This window comes from Chelonoidis abingdonii, chromosome 19 (assembly GCF_003597395.2).
Source record: "Chelonoidis abingdonii isolate Lonesome George chromosome 19, CheloAbing_2.0, whole genome shotgun sequence".
NCBI classification, from domain to species: Eukaryota; Metazoa; Chordata; order Testudines; family Testudinidae; genus Chelonoidis; species Chelonoidis abingdonii.
This window is the reverse complement of record NC_133787.1, coordinates 5,286,823-5,307,949: the sequence shown is the minus strand read 5'-3', so window position 1 is coordinate 5,307,949 and position 21,127 is coordinate 5,286,823. Positions and strand designations below refer to the sequence as shown.

General features: G+C 50.0%; 1 protein-coding gene across 4 annotated transcripts; it reads right to left on the bottom strand.

The window, feature by feature from the left end:
• Positions 1-3,112: 3,112 nt before the first annotated feature.
• Positions 3,113-19,725, bottom strand: SLC38A7 (solute carrier family 38 member 7). Of its 4 annotated transcripts, none has more exons than XM_032788258.2 (11): positions 19,641-19,725; positions 13,171-13,651; positions 12,765-12,963; positions 12,207-12,351; positions 11,223-11,321; positions 9,300-9,357; positions 8,150-8,264; positions 7,663-7,810; positions 7,051-7,250; positions 5,382-5,436; positions 3,113-5,260 (listed from the first exon to the last, which is right to left on the bottom strand). In XM_032788258.2, the coding sequence occupies exons 2-11, from the start codon at positions 13,435-13,437 to the stop codon at positions 5,158-5,160; spliced, it is 1,389 nt and encodes a 462-aa protein (XP_032644149.1). In that variant the 5' UTR covers positions 13,438-13,651; positions 19,641-19,725; the 3' UTR covers positions 3,113-5,157. The 4 variants fall into 4 exon arrangements, with proteins under 4 accessions (XP_032644149.1, XP_074930003.1, XP_074930004.1 ...); XM_075073902.1 differs by lacking the exon at positions 19,641-19,725 and adding an exon at positions 16,205-16,234; XM_075073903.1 differs by lacking the exons at positions 5,382-5,436; positions 19,641-19,725 and having other exon boundaries at positions 5,086-5,260; positions 13,171-13,523.
• Between the last annotated feature and the right edge of the window lie 1,402 nt (positions 19,726-21,127).

Here is a 21,127-nt window from a genome sequence, read left to right as displayed (position 1 = left end):
ACTCCCCCTTTAGAGCTCATGACCTGGGGGCAGCAGCTTAGCAGGGAGGAGGCTCAGCAATGGAGATGATCCAGCTCCAGAAGAAACTCCTGGTTTATGGGTCAGATTGGGGTGTACTAAAGATGTGCCCTGCCCCTCCCCACCAGAAGCCCAGTGGTTCTCAACCAGGGGTCCAGGGCCCCCAAGCAGGTTTCAGGGGGGCCTCCAAGCAGGGCATTAGACTTGCTGGAGCCCAGGGCAGAAAGCTGAAGTTCTCCTGTATGGGGCTGAACTCCAGATCCCTGAGCCCTGATGCCCAGGGCTAAATCCGAAGCTTGAGCAATGTAGCTTTGTGGGGGCCCCTGTGGCACAGGACCCCAGGCAATTGCCCTGCTTGCTACCCCCAATGCCAGCCCTGGCTTTTATATGCAGAAAACCAGTTATTGTGGCACAGATGGGCTGTGGAGTTTTTCTAGCATGTGTGTGGGAGGGGGCTTAGAAAGAAAAAGGTTGAGAACCTCTGCTGTACAGCATCAGGCAGCGGTTAGCAAAAACCTTTAGATTCCGCTTCTGAGAAGTACCGAGCACCTACTGAGCACCTCCAACTGAGACCTTGGGGGTAGAGGATGCTCAGCACTTCTGAAACTCTGGCCTTTACTGTTCTTCAGTGAGGGTGGGTCAGTTCAAGCCAGTGATTCAGATGTTAATGGGGTGATGGATGAGGGGCTGCAGAAGCAGACAGCGGTCCATCTGCTTCCTCCCCAGGCTGCATTACTTCCATACCTCAAGGTGTGGTGATAGGGTGGGTGGGGCTGGGGAGGAAGGGTTCTTTGGATAGACACTGGGGTTCCCGAGGAGCCAGAGAAAGCCCAGGATGTGTAGGGATAGAAAGCAGATGGTGGCTCATATGAGTTGCAGGCTAATGCTGGCCACACATGAATGGGATTTGAATAAACTGGCACTCACGCAATGCACAATCAGCTCACTTCAGCTGTTTTCCAGAACATTGTGATCTAAAGAAAGACTGGGACACTCATAACCTGGCCATATGCTTCTAGATAAGCAAACATGAGGTACTTCTAACTATGGTTCTCAGCAATGGAAATAAAGGGAACAGAGCGAGAGAGCAGGTGGGGCTTTTCTGTGAGCACCTGCTTTCATAGCGAATGAGCATCGAGATAAGGTCAGAGCTATCATGACACACTGCAGCACCCTGAATCCAGACTGAATTAGTCTGATTTGGAGCCAGGGATTAGCCATAATGTGGGTTGGACCATTTCCCACCTTGTAATGAAATAGCTAGCCCTTTTCTCACTTTATAGTCAATTATCTCCATTTCACAAGTGGGGAAACTGAGGCAGAGAGCGATTGAGGCTGGGACTGTCAATGGATTTTGTGGGATCTGGGCATAAATGCTCTCGGGCTCTTGGAAAATATCAGCCAAAAAAACTTGCTCAAGGTCACATAGCTGGTAGGTGGGAATGCCAGATATGGTGGTTAGGGAGCCCTGGAGCTCAGGCCTGCGCTCAGACCACACTTCTCCCAGCAGTCACAGAGCTGACTTGCTAAAGGGATCAGCTTGATTGTAATGTTGAGACAGGGTATTGCCTGTAGCAGCTCTGGGGTCGAGAAGGGCCAGCGACCATACTACCAGGGACAACCCAATGATATCTGCCATGTGATCATCAGGCCCAGTTCTCAGCTCTATATGGCTCAGCTGGACCCATTAACCCCAGTTAGCTGAGACTATGGGCAGGCAGTGGAAGTCTCCCAAAATTCCCAGGGACTTTCCAGCTGGTGTGTCAGGGAACAAACATTTGCCCAGTAGTGGCTGATTCATGGGATCGGTATGTATTTAGTAGTCACAGAAAGTACCAGATTGACACGACTCTGGAGACTGATGGCCTCTGATCAGCCACAAAAGCAGCAGAGCACAGCTAGAAGCAGCGCAGGCCTCCTCCTGCAGCCCCACCTACCTGCCTCAAACCTCAGCTGGAGGGAGCTCTACTTCCAAGACTCTGCTGGGACTCAGGGCTCACTTGCAGCGGCCTTGAGCAATCGAAGCACCTGTTCCCTGGAACTGGGCTGAAATGGAGTGTGTTCTGGCAGTACTGTATAGCTACCCTAACAAAGCCCCCTCCTGTAGATGCACCTTATACTGACAGGAGGAGTTTTTCTGCTAGCCTAGGCCAGTCTACACTAAAACATTAGGTCAATTCATGCAGCTATGGCACTTGAGCATGTGAAAAATCCACCCATGTGACAAACTTAAACCAACCCAAGCTGAACAGAAGAACTAATCCACCTCCCTGAGAAGCAAGAGCTAAACGACAGGATGTAGCGAGTGTCTACACTGAAGCGCTACAGCAGAGCGGCTGCAGTGGTTGAGGCGTAGACCTAGCCAGAGTAACACCACCTCCCTGAACATTAGTGGTGCTGACAGAAGCCCTCTTCTGGTGGCACAGCTGGGGCTCCAGCAGGGCTTTTGCTGGCATAGCTGTGTCAGCTACAGAGGTGGTTTTTCCATACCCTGACCGCCACAGCTCTGCTACCAGAACTTCATGGTGTAGACCACGCCTGAGTTGAGGCTTTTCAAACTGGAATGCAGGAGTCTAGAAAGCCATACTGTGCAAAACAAAAGCACACAGGCTGCCTAAAATTAGTATTTAACTGACACCACATCCACTTTGGTTCAGAGAGTGCACTGGCTTAATGACACCCTCAGTAGGAGCTGAACATTTTTAGTATTACAGAATGGGGGAGCCGAGAAGGGAGGATAACATGCATACAGAGGAAGGGTGTGATATGCTCAGAAGCCATGCTACTGTAGTGTTTTATTGGAAAGTGTGTTTGTAGAGAGCAAACGTTATAAAGAATTAAACAGATTCACACTGGGCCTCCCACATCATCTATGCACAGGAGAAGAGAAACATAATCAGAAATGCGTGATTGAAAACAGAATGTTACATTTCATATACTGACCACCGCATTATGGGTAACTCTCTGCAAATCTCCGCGTCAGTAAAGTTTGGTGTTCCTGGGAATGTGCTTCTCCAGCAGTAGGAACAAACATTCAGGGACAGAGGCAGGGCCCTTGGAGAACGTAGTTATATTAAAGAGTGGTCAAGTCAACTTAGGTTCAATATTTAGGATTTATGGTAAAACACAAACCCAGAGTTATTTTATTTATTTTACAAAACAGACCAACAGAAAAGTTTGTTTTTAAATTCCAATGAGAACAGTTTTCCACTGAGATCTAACCACCCCCTACAGGGTTTGCAACCCAGCTACTGAGCTAACCTCTGAGGCTAGCAGAGTGAAACTGACTAGAAACAAAAGTGAAACTGACCAGCTTGTTTCTCCTCCTCCAAGTGCAGAGAAATGCCAACAGTGAATAGTATAGTTTGTTTACTCTGGGCTATTTAGAAATTCTCAGTTTTAATAATTGTAGGTGTTTAATATAATCCATGTGGAGGGCTTTTTAAGTTATTTAAGATTTTTGCCCTCACAGTGTCCCTTTAAACCTAAGATCAGGGCCGGCTCCAGGCACCACCCCAGCTGGGGTGGCCAATGGTGAGGGGCGACACATCTGGGGTCTTCGGCAGTGGGTCTCTCACTCCCTCTCGGAGCGAAGGACCAGCTGCCGCATTGTCGCCGCAGACTGAAGGAGCAGCAGTAGAGCTGCAGATCACGATCGCTGTTTTTTTTCCTTTCCTCCTCCTTTTTTGCTGCTTGGGGCGGCAAAAATCCTGGAGCCGGCCCTGCCTAAGATTATCAGCCCCGTCCAGCAAACATCCGTCCTGGAAGAACAGGATTTGAAATGACAAGAGCCTCTGAAAACTCTGAATCCTCCAATCAATAAATAATTGTTACAGAGTCATAGCACCTTAACTAAATAGTGATCAAGCCCCCAAATGCATGAAGGGGGAACACTGGTTCTGTAAACATCACACTGCTTTGTTAGTGACCAGGGGCATGTCAAGACAGATGTGCTTTGTTAGATTCTTCCCTGGCCCTGTTTCCACCCAACTACAAAGAAGCAGAACAGTGCTTGTTACAAAATAGCCAATCAGCAGCACCTTCCAGTAAAAATGTAAACCAATCAGAGGCAGGTTAAGTAATCCCCTGGTTGAGGTAAGTGAGAACAGAGAAGACTGACTAGATGAGAGAACCCAGCATTTAAAACAAAACAAGAAAACCGAACAAAGTGATATGGCAGAAATTTTTCTATAGAAACTAACATGACAGCCTAGAACAAAGAAAGGAATGTAATTACTAGAGTTCTTCATGAAGCATGATTGAGGAATTGCACTCAAGTGTATTAAAAAGCATTCCTTTCTTCAGCTTAGTTGATATCTATTCCCTTCCCTTTCCAGCACTCTTACCATGACAGAGACATGCAAGAATGGAGTACTTCATTCTCACACACACCATAAGGAGTGATCATCAATACAAGTATTGTTTCTTAGGGAAAATTTCCTGGGGTTTTTATCATCTGAAGCTAAAAACCTGGATATGAATAATTCCTAAGTTCATAAAGCAAGGTTACCAGTTTGCTTTATATGTCAAACATCTCACCAGTCATTTCACTATTAGAACAGGCAGTTTAAGGCCCTTTTGTTTGGGAGAGAGGATTTGTCAGAGTGGAGATGCAGCCCAATGTAGTATGGTCTCCTGGTTCCCAGCTGGTCTCCTACCCTGGGGGATGGGGGGTACTGCCTATTACACACTGTGAATCCCGAACACACTTCTTCAGAGATTTCTACCCCAAAAGGGGTAACAATAATTCAGCGTGGAATTCCAGTGCGGCGCTCCAGGGGCCTTCTGCACAAAGGCTTCCGTCATGACCTCGGTCCAGGAGGGCATCGTGCTGTGCACGCCCACTGGGTCAGTGTCTGAATTCTCTGTAGTGAGCCTCTGCAATCCCCAAGGCCTGGGAACCAGAAGCTTGAACAAAACCCTGACCTGATGGTGTGTTAGACGATGAACATACAACCCTGTAGGACTCTCCCAATGAAACAGACTAACAAAATCCCCAGCAGGAGAGGAATATGTTCCCCTCCAACCAACTTTTTGGAAACATCGGAAGCCAAATCAATTTTTTCCTTCAGTCCTGGGCTGTCCCAAAGGCAAAGCTACTTCTAAGGAGGGCAGCATCAGCCAGTCCTGTGGAATGAGTCAGGCCATCAGATCCACAGAGATGGCATTGGCAGTGGTTTGTCCAAAGATGAAGGCTCCAAGTGTGACCATAAACATCCCATAGCTGACCAGCGCCCACCAGCTGTGAATAGAGAAGACAGGTCAGTGTGCAACATCAGGCAAGGGAACCCTGCCAATGGGAACCAACATCTGAATCATCTTGCGAAAAGGGAGGGAGAAATGGACGCGAATTTGCTTTTTACCTGGTTGACCTGGTTTCCTGGATTTCGGAAAGTTTGGCTTGAATCAGGCATAGTCCTAGCAGGGAGGGAATGCAAACAATGTTGAACATCAGAATAATCATAGTGATCAGCAGTCAGATTCCTGAGCAGAGAATTAAACAGCCACACCCAGAAGGCAGAGGAGTCAGGAACTGGAGAGACACACAGACAAGCCCTCTTTGTTTTTTCTTGACTTGTTCTAGTGAGATAGAGGGAAGATAAGACACCCATCACCATCACCCTCCCAACCTGACTGGGAAGTGCTGTCCTATCAATGCTGCTAATTAATTAAAGAGATCAAGGAATTCCCTCTGCACCCCTCTTCAGCATGCAGCCTCTCCTGTCCGGGAGCATGGATGACACAAGAAGAAAGAGTCCAGAATAAGAAAGAACTGGATTCCCTTGCATGGCAGGAGACACCACAGGCAATCAGTACACCAGGCCATGCCCTCCGTCCCAGTATGTTGCATTTTATTGCCTTCTCAAAGGTGGCAGTTCCACCCCATCTAGAAATGTGTGCTAAGTGCCCTGCTAACCAGGCTGCGGGAGGGGGGCACTCAGTACCCCTCCCACACCTCTCTCACCCCGCAAGCGTATTAAGTTCAGGACACAGCCAGCCAAACTCACTCACAATCCCCATTTAGATCCCACAATCACAACTCTGGCTCCACAGTGACTTACCAGTGGGTGGTACACTTAACGTCACATGGGGACAGGACCAGTCCTTTCTTCTATACTGCTTCTCATGATTTGGGGCCACTTTCTTTTTCTTTTTTTTGTTTGTTTTTGGGCGGGGGGGAGGCGGGGGAAGCCAGTGGAAATAGGGGCATGCACTTTGGGCCTCCTTTCCTGAGAATTCAGCCCTTGATGTCTCCCTGTCCATGAGGGGAGGATAATGTTTTGTTTTCACTCAGGACTACCAGACGTTGGTTTTTGTGCGTGCGTGTGTGTGTGCGCGTCCGTCCCTCCCCGTCCTGTCCTTTTGTGATCTCTTCCTGGAACCTTGGCTCAAAGGGGCTGTACGGCGCTCAGCATACTATGGAGCATGGGTGGTGCATGACACCTGGATTCAGGGAGGCTGGGTGTGAACACCTGAAGCTCCCTAGAAGTGCATTGGCACCTGGACTGTGGCCCTGCCCCCTGCTCTGCCCCAAGGCCTGCTCTCACCCCCCACCCCACCCAAGCCCCTAGCCTCTCCCCCGAGGGGAGGAAGGAGTGAGGCACAGGGCAGGGGAGCCTTGGAGGAGGGGGCAGAGCAAGGGCGGGGCCTCGAGGGAAAAGGACGAGCGAGAACAGGGCCTCAGAGCAGACCCATGTCCCAGGTGCCCTTTTGGTGGTGATGTCCCAAGGGCGGCTGGCCAGCGGGTCTCCAAAGGGAGGTGCGTTGCATCCTGTTTGGCCTCCCCTTGCCTCTGATACATGCCCACGCCATGGAGCCGGATGGGATATGGAGCCAGACAGCCTGTACTGATCTCCTAGTGGGAACGGATCTGAAGGACTCCTGGCACATAAACCTCCAGCGTGCCTGTGAAGCGTGACCCCAGGGCCTTCTTCAGCAACCCAATGAAACACAGTGCTCACTGTTCAACAGGCTGGCTGCTTTCTGATTGGCTGCCGCTTCATTCCAACCCACGGAACATTGGGGCCGTACCCGGGAAGACGAAGATGAAGCAGGCAGCCAGGCCCCCAATGAGAGAGATGACTTTGCCGATATCTGGGATGAACAAGGCCAGGAGGAGAGTCAGGAGAAACCAGCAGACTGTCTGGAACACACGCCGGCGCCTCTCGCGGACGACATCTTCCTCTACCGTTTCCCCCTTGTAGCGTAGCCACAGCCCCTCGAGCACGGCCCTGCACAGGAGGCAGAGAGATGGGAGAATCGGGGGGATGCTTACTGTGATCCCAGACCTCATGTATCAGATCCCAGCTTCAGGATTCCCCCACCATTGATTGGTTACCAGGAACGTCTGTACGTTCAGAACAGCAGGATCTCTAGTAGCCTGGGCACAGCTGGGCCTGCCCCTCGAAGACAGCATGGCAGCACAGGGGAGAACCAATCAATTTAGTCTGGAGCGCCCCACGAGCCACCTCCAGGGGCACTGGAAGGGGAGGCTAGGTCGATACCAATAGTAAGGGCGAGCAAGCGGGGTGGAGCAAGCAGGGGGCCACGGTTTGAGTGCCTATGTGTGTCCCTCCCCCGCCCCAAAACACACAAACTTTTAGGGCACTTCCGCCACTCCTGGCCACCTCCCACGCCTCTCACCTGCCGCAGAAGTGCAGGATGGGATAGGATGTCAGCACGCAGAGGATGATGAAGGCCCGTGCAATGGCAACGGGGACATCGTTGGAGGGGTAGGACAGCAGCACATCTTGGTCCACGCTCACACCAAATGTCAGGAACCCGCAGATCCCTGGAGGGGAAGAGAAAGCCAGGGGAGGATGCCAGCAGGGGTTAGGGGAAAGATGGGACACAGAGATTTGGCTGAAGGAGATGGCTGGGTGTGTCCCTGGGGCCCAGGCTCTAGCTGGATCTGGGGTCAGAGTGCCGAGTGCACACAGATGACAGCAGCTCTTCAGCCGCGGTGGCTGCGGGACAGTTTACAGCAACTCCAGCCCCGAGGTGTGTCTCTCAGCAGCTCTGCCCGAGGGGAAGCTCGCAGCTTCCCCAACCGAAGTCTTCCAAGAGAACGTGCTGTGGCAACAGTGGCTGGGCCCCGTGGGCAGGCCAGAGACAACGGCCTTGCTCCTACCTGTCCCTGCGTACACAAAGAGAGCGATAACCATGGCTGCCGTCACCACCGCTCCCCACGGCTTCACCTCGGGCCGCTTCATACTGTTGAAGACGGGCACGCTGCTCACGTGGCACTGCCAGAGATAGAAAGAGAGCATGCAAGGGGCTGCTGGGCCAGGCATTCTGTGCTCCAGAGGGAATCCATTGACACCAGCCTTACCCTGGGAGAGGAAGGGGACACAAAGGCAGGCAGCCCCTCCACACACTGGAACATGTTACCAGGGAAGGTGACCGAAGCAGAGACCGTAACTGAGTTAAGAGACACCTGGATTTGCTTCTGGACAAAGGGAGCCCACCTCCCAGCTATTCCTTGGGTTCAGTCTAATTTACCCACCCCGGATCCGTCCAGCACAAAGCCAGGCCGTGTGCTGGCAGGGAACTACTTGGCCGTGAAACTGACATGATGGGAAATGTCACAGATGGTGAAAGCATCCCTCTCCCTACTCAGCCTGATGGATGCCACTGCCCAGCCCCAGGGAGTTCAGGTAAAGGCAAGGAAGACAGGCCAAGGGGCGGGGCAGGGAACTGACAGGGGAGGAAAGGAGAACAGCTAATATAGATGGCGGGGCTAAGCAACAGAATAACAATCTGCAAACACTGGAAGGGTGTGAACGCTTAAGAGTGTTATTCAGCCTGAGGTAGGGGCATAATTTGGAAAACTGAAGTGAAATTAAAGGGACTCCTAGGCTGAACTCCCAGAGAAACACCCCGAGCACAAGCGAGCTCTCTCTCACTGGGGAACAATCTCCCAAGGAACTGGTGGAAATCCTGTTACTTGGGCCAGTTAGAACTAGACTGGACAACACTTGACAAGGTCTTGCAGGGAACAAGCCAGTTCTGGCCTCAAAAAAGGGACCAAGTGGAGCACAACAGGTCATCTCTGTCCTAAGCTTCAATGGTCATTTTAAGACACTGTTGTTTTGCTGGCATCTCATATCAGTCTGAGGCCCCGGCAGGGGCAGTAGGAGCCTTGGTATTAAAGCAAAGGAGGGGTGAGGGGGACCAAAATTAATCCAGAAGAGTGTCAGCAAATGAGACAGATGGATATTTCCTGCTTCTAACTTGTCTTAGATCTCCATCAGCCCAGGTCTTCCTGGGAGCAGCTGTACCTGGAATCCAAAGCAGATGGTGGGCATGGCGTTGAACACGGCCATCCAGGAGGCGGGGCTGTGGAGAGGGAAATCACAGCCAGTTCAGATCTAGCTGCCAGCGCAGACAGGTAGATTAAACAGCAGATCTCAACAGCACATGTACAGTCACTCTCCAGAGGGCATTTGCGGGGTGCACCAGGGCATGCTCATTTCACTGCAGCTCTGCACAGTGACTGGAGGCTTCCCCGCACATGCAGTGGTCAATGTTTTCAAAGGGCACTAGTGATTTTTGGGGTGCCCCACTGGACACCTTAAAGGGCCCGGATTTTCAAAGTGCTGAGCATCCACCTTCTCAAAAATCAGGCCCCTCTAAAAGTCAACTCAAGTCAGGTACCCCCAAACAGAGGTACTTGGAAAGTCACCAGCCACTGTTGAAAATCTTGGCCTGTGTTTCCCTCTTATCCCTACTTAGTTTGTTCTGAAAATTCTCTCTAAGGTACTAAGCAAATAGAAGGAAGGTTAGATCGTCAGGCTGGATCTAAAATCTGTTTGACCACAGTATGGATGGTGGGTGCAATACTACATAAGAAAATCATCATATTATTTGACCAACGTAAAAATGATAGCGAGGCCTTCTTCTGAGGCACACGTACAAAGGGTGAGGTGGACAGAATTCAATCACCCAAGATGCAATTGGCCTGGACACTTGCAAAGGGAGGGAATTTTTAAAATGGGAACAAGTGATCAAGGCCTGCTTTACAGCTCAACCATAAGATGGCACAGTGCTCTCACACACACACACAATGACGGGAGGTTGAGTCAAAAGAGCAGAGTGCCATCTAGTGACCCATTAGCAGAGAAGAGGACCTAATTTGAAACACTACTGGAGACCCGTGAACCAAATCTCTTGTTTGCCCAGGAATGTGCCATAAAATACACCACTTTGTATCTACAGATAAATTTAACAAAGGCCAACAGCCTTTGCTTTGCTGTACAGCACAACATAATCCATTAATCCATTTGGCTAAAATGAAATGTATACTTCCATTGTTTTCCTTTATTACTGATATTTGATGTTGTTTGTTGTATAAGATTAATAACTATAAAAGAGACCTGTTGGGTATTTTGTCCATTGCCAGGATATTTAAAGCTGACCTGCCTGGAAAACCCCCTATATTTTTGCATGTTCCGAGTGACTATTTTAAGGTTTCCTCTCTAACCATTCGGAAATCCCAGCTTCCCCATAACATATAGCAGCTCTTTCTAGCTCATAAGATACCAGACTTTAATGGGGATAGATACCTGGTGGCAACCAAGGCCAGTGCTTGTCTGATGTACCAGACATCTCTGGAGACTGTGTCATTTAAGAACCAATAACACACTCTGTGCTGTACAAATCAGAGATGGACACAGTCCCTGCCCCAAGGATCTTACAGTTCTCCAGGACAAAATGCACTGGGAGACCCACAGGGAAATAATCAAGTGCTCTCTCCCATCCTTATAACAGTGGGACAGAGAAGGCTCCTGGCTGAAATGAGTCAGCGTTTACACACATTATGAAAGTGGCTTTAATTTCCCTGTGGGGATTGGAGTAAGAAGCTTCAATTAAAATATATATTCATTTAGAAGTTTTAATTCAAAGTTCTTAGCCACCTGGTTGCAAAGCAAACCCCCCAGAAGCAGCCCCAATGGTGAACTGTCTGCCTGAGCCTGCAGCCAAACCAAAAGAGCAGCTCTTGGAGACATGTAGATTGAACTCATTTAGAGTGGGAATGTATGACTGTTCGCATTTCAGCATCATTAGCTCTTTCACTGCTGATCAATATCAGACAGCTGCTCTGGGGCGGGGATTTCCAGTATAGGGCCACCCCTTTATCTCCCTAATCTAACTTGGGACTCGGTACAGCCTGGTTTTGAAGCATGGGTGCCGCTTTCGCGTACCGCGTGGGGATGTGTCCTGGGGTGATCTCCTTGTCAGGCCAGATGTATTTGATGATGACGACAGCGGTGACATACCAGGTGCCAATCACGCTCAGGGAGCTGCAAGAAAGAAGAGACTGGACAGATGACAGTGCTGCTCCCCGCGTCTGCTCACTCTTACTCCTTGTTCAGAGCCTCCCTGGGGAGAATCTGGTGAGCCTGGACAGGGACATCTTCCAATGGCATCTCCCTTTCCCTGCTACATTCCCACAGTTCTCCCAGGGAACCCAGCTGTGATATCCCACTACACCCCACCCAATTCTCCCTCCAGGACCCTGGCTCCTTCCAATCTCCCACCACTGCCACCATCAATCCAGCTCCTTCAGTGGTAGCCTTAGGATAAGCCAGCCACCAATGGCCACTGATTTTCTAACTAGAACATCTCCTGTTGTCTAGCCCTGCTCCAAACCATTAGAGGACCTGGTGGTTAAAGCAACAGATGCCTGTATACACCTATGCTCCCACTGCTCGCTCTGGGGACAGTGTGACATGCAAAGGAAAGTGTTAGCAGAGACATATGACACCAGATTACCTATGGGACCATCTTCATTGTCCCCAGGGAGAAACCAGAGACACAGGGAACCCACTCCCGCCACCCCAGTCTCCTACTCCGGCTTGGTATGAAAGAGCTGGAGAAAGGGGCGCTTGTGATATATTGCCTCAGAGAAGTAATTATACAATGCTTTTCATACGAGGCCCTGAAAGCACTTTACACCCCATGTTACAGGTGGGGAAACTGAGGCAAAGAGCAGTGAAAGGATTTGCCGAATGTCACAGAGTTTATTGCCAGAGCTGGGACTAGAACCCTGGTCTCCTTGATCCCTGTCCAGTGCCCTACTCATTGGGCTCTGCTGCCATCGTAGAACCCAACTGAACACTCTGGTCAGGCCCAATTGCCTGCCTGTCCCTTTGGCATCCTCCCACTCACAGTTCCCAGCCACCCACCTGGCGTATTTCTGGAAGCCAATCTCCTTTGGGATGGAGAGAGGCAGGATTAGGAGGAAGGCCGTGATGCTGATGGTGAACTTGCGGTCCGCATACCAGTGGCTGCCATCTGCTCCCTGGGGATCCTTCACCAGCGCAGCAATGACTGGTGAGGAAACAAGGGTAGAACAGTATAGTAAGGACACAACCAAGCCCAATGCCAACTTTTTGCTAGAGGGCAGATCTCGAACCTGAGCCAGGGAACATGGGGAGGAGGAAGAGGAATGGAAGCTGCTCTGAATCAGAGGCAGGGAGCTCAGGGGCCCCAGCCCTGGCAGTTCAACCCTGGGACGCCGGAGGGTCTGGCGAAAGGAACCTGACAGACTGCAGGTCTGTGTGGCAGTCATTCAGGGCACCCCCTCAACCTGGCTCCTGAGGGCTGCTGGGCCCAGCACAGGCTGCCAGGATGGGGCACGGAAAATGCCCATCACCTGCAGAGTAGCAGGCTCCCCCCTGCTCCACACCCTCCCCTCCCTCTCAGGGGGCTGGCCCAGAGCCGGGGCAGCCCTGAGCACTCACTCTTGTCCTGCTGGTCCCCAATGATGATGAGAAAGGCAATGCAGGTGCCAAAGGTGTAGACGGCAATGGCGACCTCACAGAGCACGCCAGGGACCTTGCCGCACACAGCCCACACCACTTCCTGGTAGGTGCGCTCATTGCTGGCCCGCGAGCAGTAAGCCAGGATTACCAGCCCTCCGATAATGAACACCAGCAGGGACTGTGGGCAGAGCAGGGCAGTCAGAGCTCTGGCGCCTCAAGCCAATGGCCCATCCCACCCAGACAGATACGCCGAGCCCGGGGCCTACCACCTGGCCCTGGAGCAGTGAGTGGGATCATTTGCTAGGATGTCTCCTGCACGATCCTGTGTTCTCTTACAGGGAACCCCAGGCACCCACAGCCCCTCCCCCAGGCCTGCCCGGCTCACCATCTGCAGCGCAATCCCTGCGGCCACGCCGCCTGCAGTGCTGAAGGCTGCAGGGAAGTTGAGCAGCCCAGCCCCGAGGGCAGCGTTCACCACAATGAAGACGGCCCCGAGGGTGGAGGTGGTCCCCGCTCCGGGTCTCTGCCCCTCGTTGCTCTTTAGCCCAGTCTCCACATTGGGGCTCTGCAGTAGCCTTGCCCGCTCCCCGGCGTCGGCGCTCCAGTCCCAGTCTCCGTACTCCCTGTTGATCCCCACATTATGCTGGGCCATTTCCCCGTCCGGCAGTGCGCTAACCGCTCTCTCCCTCTCCCTAGTGCCTCATCACCAGGCCAAGACCTCAGGCAAAGAAAACACCAGACAACATCGACTCCATCCAGCCCAGCCTCCAAGGGTCACAAAGTAGGCAGACTCATTATCTTGCTACAGGCACAAGTGGCCTTGTCCAGGGGTCCCTGGGCACAGAGTTCAGGCTACTTTACTGCACCTAGAAGAGGAGCAGAGGAGGAGCATCACCATCAAGCAGGGTGGATACAAATCAATTATTAAAATAAATAAATCAGATTTTTTTTGATAAAATGCTTTTTGAGGAAAAAATCTATCTAAAGATAGTTTTAATTAAGATATATTTGAGCTATAATGTATCTCATCCTGGAATAGGGATTATAAATTCTAATTCTACAGTATGAGACAATATATTCATGTAATGTTTAAGAAAAGTTTTGTAAATGAGTTCCAACAGTTCATGGATTAGGGACCCAATCTTATGGGGTTCCACGGGCTTCTGTATAGATTATTTAGGTTAATCTTTCTATCTGCCCAATGGGACTCGGTATCTTCTACATTGAGCACTATCAGAGATGCTTAGTTTTGCAGTTCTCAAACTGTGGATTTGGGTCTCCAGAGACAACATGCTTGTTAACAGCAAAAATGGCTGGTGTTTTTTTTTAAAAAAAAGTTTTAATATTTCATTTAACTATTTTAATTAAGAACAATTTTAACATAAACAAACCTGATTTAAAAAAACTTCAACGTTTAACTAAATTCCAAAATTCATATAATATTTTAACAAAACAAGCATATGTTTGCTGTTGAAGAAAAAATCCAAAATACATAAAGTTGTTGTTTTAGTTAAATAAAACAGTTAAAATGTCTGTCTGGTGATGCTCTCCTCCTAATACACCATGGCAAGAAAATCCTCCAAATATTAATGATTTAACCTCCTGAATTGGAGATAGTTCACCTCCCAATGACTTCATAAATATCTGCTTCAATTATTTTTGGTAAATGAAATAATCAATCATTCATTCTCTGATATAACTGTAAAATTAATCTGAAAAGTTTTCAAAATAAATCACTTAAAAATGTAGAGCATGTACCTTCTAAAAATGAAACCTACATCTACCTCTGAGTTGTGAAGAATATGTATTAAGGTTATAACCACCAACAAGAATGCACTTTTATGTAGAAATCCATGATTAAATCAAGTCTTCCTGATTAGTTATTTAAATCATGATCTAAATCAAATCCACCCTGCCATCAAGTGTATATGAAAATCAGGCTAGATACAACTGGCTTGCTGGACCAACACTCCTCTTGTACTCTACTAGCTGTTGCACAACTTAACCTCCCATTTAAATATGACACTGCATCCTGGGCAGGTCGTAAGCAGTGGGAACCCAATCTGGCATCTTTGGGTCTTACAGCTTGAGCCTCTGCTGCCTGAGCTAGATGGACCAGCTCTGTTGCCACCTGTGATAAGGATTTTTGCATGCCATCACCACAACTGGTCATCTTTGTCTCAGCTGACAGACCCAGGGGTTGGACAGACAGAAAGAGAGCTCCTGTCTCCGAACAATTGGCCCCTTCAGGTCAGAGCTGAGGCACAGCGGTGAGCTGTTTGCACTGCTCGTGTGGACTATGCTGCACCCATCCTGTGGCTCGAGAGAACTTCAAGCCGCAAGGGTGTGAAACTGGTGCCTGGTCACTAAAATTCATTCGCATGCGCGTGCACACACACACATAGAGCTGTATTTCAAAGCCAACTTCCTTATTTCCAACCCATGTTTCTGCAAACACAGCAAAAGCCCTTGTCCTCCTTTGGGACAAACTTCAGGGTCAGACTTGAAGAGCTGCCAGTTGGAATGATAGGAGCGCAGAACCAAGCAGCGTGAGCATCTCAGAACGCCCCACGTGTCTCCTCTGCTCAGCAACCTCCCACGGCTGCTGCGCTCTCCCCGCCCCACCAGAGTTACCTGTGGGGGCGGGAGGGAGGGGGCAGATGGGGTGAGGTATGTCCGTCTCCCACTGAGCCTCTCCCACAGCATGTTCGGCTGCTCTCCCTGGCAACAAGGCCCGGGCAGGGAGCAGGAGGAAGCCACTTTTCACATCGGCTGACGCTGGCCACTCTGGATTGCTGACTCCACGCACTACAGTGGCCTGAGAGAGCACCTGTCTGGGGCGGTGGCCTGGCTCGCCTGAGCCTGACTGCTGGGTACAGGGATGGAGCGAGCTGGAGTTTCCCCCTTCCCCTCAGTCGGACCCTGTCCCCAGCAGTCAGGCCTGGGTGGGAAGCAGAAGGGGCAGGGCAGGCCACCCCCTTCCCCTCCCACCCCAGCCTTTCAGGCAGCCACCAGGCTGCACAGAGCAGTGATCCAGAGCAGCCAGCATGAAAAGTGCCTATCCCTGGATGCCAGAGAGAGAAGCCGAACCTACCTCAGGGCAGGAGGCCCCTCTCCCTCACCCCTGGCAGGCCAAGCAGAAATCTGGAGGGGACACTTCACTCCACAATCCCCCGTCTCCCAAGCATCGTCTATGGCAGTGGTCCCCAACCTTTTTGTGGCCAGTAGCACATTCATGTTTTCAGAAGAGTGTGGCAGGCGCCAACAATTTTTTAAGGCTTATTTTGTTTTTGTACATTAAATAATACAATAAAAATAATATTTTATGACATAATATATGAATCCTTAAAATAAAAAGGGTAATTTTACATGTAAAAAGGTATTAATTAAATTATTCGGCAATTATCCTCTCACCTTACCATGTGAATTTGCTCTTTTTTATCTACCTGGAAGAAAAATTAAGGAGTTTTTATAAAATAAATATAAACAGTTTTCATCTTATTTATTTTAAAAAAGTAAAACACTGTTGAATTGCTGGTCCAAATATATTTATTATTCTTACTTTAACATAGAATGAAGCCTGCAGCCCCAGAGTTATCTGTCCCCGGCAGGGGCAGGGCCGTGGCTTCTCTCCGGCTTCGAAGCCGGAGAGAAGCTGTGGCCTGGCACCTGCCGAAGACAGAGAACACCGATGCTCGCAACCTGCAGCCCCGGAGAAGCCGGAGAGAAGCCGCAGCCCTGTGCCTGCCAGGGACAGAGAACCCAGGCACCCGCAGCCTGCAGCCCCGGAGGTCTCTGTCCCCGGCAGGTGCAGGGCCCCGGCTTCTCTCCCATGCTGGGCACTAGGCGGGTGCACATAAATGCCTTGGTGAGCACCATGGTGTCCATGGGCACCACATTGGGGACCACTGGTCTATGGCTTTTCACACTCATCACGAGAGGACACCATAAAGTCATTGCTAGGTTGGGGATCTTAACTTTTGTGTAAGATCCACAGCTCTGGAGCTCAGAGATGCACAAGTCTATGAAATCCTCCCCTTACACTAAGAGCTATTGCCAGTGCTTAAAGGGGACATGCAAAAGGTAGTGGCAAGAGATGAGACTGTAAGCTCTCTGGGGCAGAGAGCATCTCTTTATTGTGTGTTTGTACAGCACCCAGCACAAAGGGGCCTGAGTTCACGTCTACAGCTCCTAGGTGCTACAGTTCACAATAAAATAATAATAGAGGTTATACCCTTGTTTGCTTCGGTGTGCTGAGGACAGGAGGCCTAAAAAGTCTATTTTTCCATTAGAAATGCAGATCTTGTTTTCCATTTCTCTTGGAAGACTCTATGAACTTGTCCTCTCCAAGCACCAAGAAAGTAAAACAAGATTCATTGAAAGAGGAAGTGATTTTCATTAAACTGTTTAAAATCTTTTGAGTTTCGCTAATATCGCTAAGTCAAATATCCGACACACATTTGAGAGGAAACCCTGAATCATGGGTTAAGAAAGCTGCCACTCTGTTGCTGAAGGTCCTCCAAAGATCTCTCCAGCAAAAAAACAAGGAAAACAAAAATTAAAACTTCCCAAGGGTTAAAAAGCAGGAAAGGCAAAGGAAAAAAGAAAAAAAAATCAAAGAAGGGAAAAGGCTCCCTTTCCCCCCGTCCCCCGAAAGGGCACAAATCCAGGTTACTTTTAATCACAGAAGTATTGCTCACTGATTGCTTTGTCCCCAAAGCTCTGTTTACAACTGAACTACGCTAATTACAAACTGGTCATGATGCAGAGGAGCAGCTTGAATGAGGAGCTGGACTGCATTTTTCCTCCCTTCCCCAGCAATGAGGGCCTTTATATTGTCCTTCATCGGCCCCACTATGCACAGTTACTGGATTAACCCTTATAGCATGAGGTGAGACACACTTCCCTCCTTCCTCCACAGAACAGTAATGACACCAATTGGTGCAATTCACAGCTCCTCAGTATACTTATTCAGCTCATTTTAGTGCTGATCAGGAAGCAAGGAACATGCAGACAGAAATGAGGAGCAGACTGGAGTTTGCCCTATCATGGGATCATCAACTAACACCCAAGCATTAGTAAAATAAGCTACCAGCTTTTTCACCCAGGGTCTTACCCTAAGTGTAACTCAGCCATGCAGCATCAGCATTATAGCATGGGATTAGAGAAAACAAACCTAAACCATAAAATTAACAGGCCAGCAGTATTTGCCTCAAACCTGTTAGCGGCTCCCGATCCCCCAAAGAAACAGTTAAATACGGAGTCGGGTGCCTTGTTAGACCCACATACATGAGTTGGGAAGGGCTCGATGGGGAAAGAGGATCCTGGGTGTGGGCTGAGCATTCTTGTGGGAGGAGCCTGAGAGCAGTCACACCAGGGGGAAGGTATGAGTTGATCTTTATGACCTCCCCCATTGTTTTCTTGGTTAACAAGGAAAATGGATGACTTCAGACACTACATACAGTGTGGAGCACTTTTGAGCAGCAGGTTGAGAACAGCATCTCCTCACACAGCCCTGAGATTGACTTCAAACATCTCTGTATGATTATTGGGCAAGTCACCCTTCCAGGGTAAAAGCAAGCTGAAGGCATACATATCCAAATTCATAAATAACTTCTAACTCACTATGTAGTTAACTAGTGGAACTCCCATGTACAAGACAGCACTGAGATAGATATTTTTCTTCTGAAGCTTATTAAACTAGATAGATACCTGGACAAGAACCACACTTGTAGGATAACTAGGAAGTAGTAATAAGGGTTATCAGTCAACATTTACGGGTATAAAATGGATTGCCATCTAGGGTCTGGATGAAATTTCTCCCCAGGGCCAGGTTCCAGTTATTACAATAGTCATCCAGTGAGTTGAACTCCTTGCCTTGCATAGTGCAATATCCATGCTGGCAGCAAACTTCATAATGTCAGGAATAAATGTTCTTCATTATGGTCTTATTTCACACTAAACCCTCAAATAGCATGGCACAGTCAATCAGGTGTAGTAGAGGGTATCAGCCCTTCCTATGAAGCAGGTGGCATCTATCTCTGCTTACAGCCAGGAAGCTCAAATGTCTGTGACTAGCTGTCTAGGTTCAATTAATGATTCCTGTGAATCCATCTGGAAGAACTACACTGCCTGCAGAAACTTTTAAACCCTTGCGTCCACTGCAGAGCTTCCTCGTGGGGAGTCTAATCCTGAAATCTGCTGACAGCAGGGACACTATAACCAGGAGAAAGCCTCTTAGCTCCATGCCCTACCCTCTGCCACTGCTGACCCTCATCAGTCACAGCACAGACAGGCCACATGCAGCCTGCAGTAGGAAAACTCCAGCCAGGCAAAAAAAACAAACTACCTTTCACACACCTGCCTGAAAACAAGAGCAGACCCACTAGCATAGGAACTGGGGACAAAAGAATGGAGAAGGGCAAACACAGAGCCTGCACCAAGCACCTCACAGGAAACAGTAATCCTCATTTTATGGTGGGTGCAGGGATTGTTAAAATCTAACGTCCACAGCAGGCAGCTCCACCATGGGCCCTGCAGCTGCAGAAGTGTCACATGGTGGCATCCACAGAAGGGTGTAGGTGTGTGGGTTTCCAAGGCTCTATTTCAGCACCGAAAGGGAACTGATGATCATATAGCTGCTAGGGAGCCTGTTTAGTCATCCCAGATGAGGAGGAGGCCACTACCTGAGGGCTCCAGTACTGATGCCTAGAAGGGGTGGCTAGGGATTCTGTTTTGATACAGGGGAGTTGGTGCATACAGAGAGCAAACCCCTCTCTGTTGGCCGCTGGGGGACTCCTGGTGCTCATTAATCCACCAGCCCCGCCCCAAAGCGCCCCCGCCCCTTACTCATACCTGCGGAACGGGAACAAAAAGCCTCGCACGGTCCCACTCCTGCCCCTGAGCACCGGCTCTGAGCTCCTTAGGCAGCTGATTAAGCACCACGAGCAACCCAGCTGGCGTCACCCGACGCACAGCAGGCTGGGAACTGTAGTTCTCTCCCAGCCACAGCTGGTCTCCGCTGCTGGCCGGCCTGCCTGCTCGCTCTCTCTCTGAGTAATTTCCTGTTTCCTAACCCAGCATTATCACTCAGCAAGATCTGGGTTTCTCTTCTCCATTTCAGGGCCCTGAGGGTTCCCACCAGGTCAGCACAATTGTGCAAAGTTTTCTACCTTACCGAGCTAGCCTCCTCCAGCCAGGGCAATAAACAAGGCCCCACAGCAAAACAGGTTTCAGATCTTGCCAACACAGTTGTTTGCTGGGACTTTGTAGTCATAGGATCAGGTTCTTCAGAGGTGGAAGAGACTAATTAAGGTAGCTCCTCACTGGCAAACACCTCGCCTAGAGGCTGATCTGTGAGGCACCCGGGGGAGGGGGATTGTTATTTTTCAGACCAAGTGAAATATTTAAATACGTAACTGACCCTGCGCATGCTTAGGGCTTGGCCACACTTACTGGTTAGAGCACATTGAGTCAGCCCCAGGCACCCTAACTCCTGAGGTGTCTGCACTGGCAAGGCATGTAGAGCGCCCGGACTCCGCGGCTGGAGTGCCCCTGGTAATCCACCTCCATAAAGCTCCCTGTGCCCCGGCTGGAGCACCGGAGCGCCAGTGTGGACACTCCGGTCTATTAATGCGCTCTGCTCGGCCTCCAAAAGTGTCCCACAATGCCTGTTCTAGCCACTCTGGTCATCACTCTGAACCCTACTGCCCTGCCCTCAGGTGACCAACCGTCAGCCCTGTCCTTTAAATTCTCTGGGAATTTTGAAATTCCTCTTCCATGGAGTGCTCTCAGCGCATCTTTCCAGGTGACCATGCCTCCATCCGCCAGGTGATCCCCAGTATGGGGCAATGGCAAGGTGTTGTACCTCATCAGTGTTTGGAGGGAGGAAGCTGTCCAGTCCCAGCTACGTTCCAGCCGTAGGAATTACGATACCTTCGGCCAGATATCAAGGGACATGATGGAAAGGGGCCATGACCTGGACGCACTGCACTGCAGAGTTGAAGTGAAGGAGCTGCGGAGTGCCTACTGCAAAGTGCGGGAGGCAAACCACCACTCCAGTGCTGTCCCCATGACCTGCCATTTCTACAGAGAACTGGATGCGATACTTGGGGACAACCATACCTCCATTCCAAAGACCACCATGACTTCATCAGCCGTAGCAGCACACAGTTCAACAAGACAGTGGAAAGTGGGAGCGAGGGTGCTGAGGAGGACGGGGGCCCAGAGCCGGAGGATGGCCTGGCATCCCTAGATGCATACAGCCAGGAGCTGTTTTCAAGCCAGGAGAAAGGTAGACAGTCTCAGCGGATGGTGGGAGGGGGCCTCAGGGGGGTAGGGTG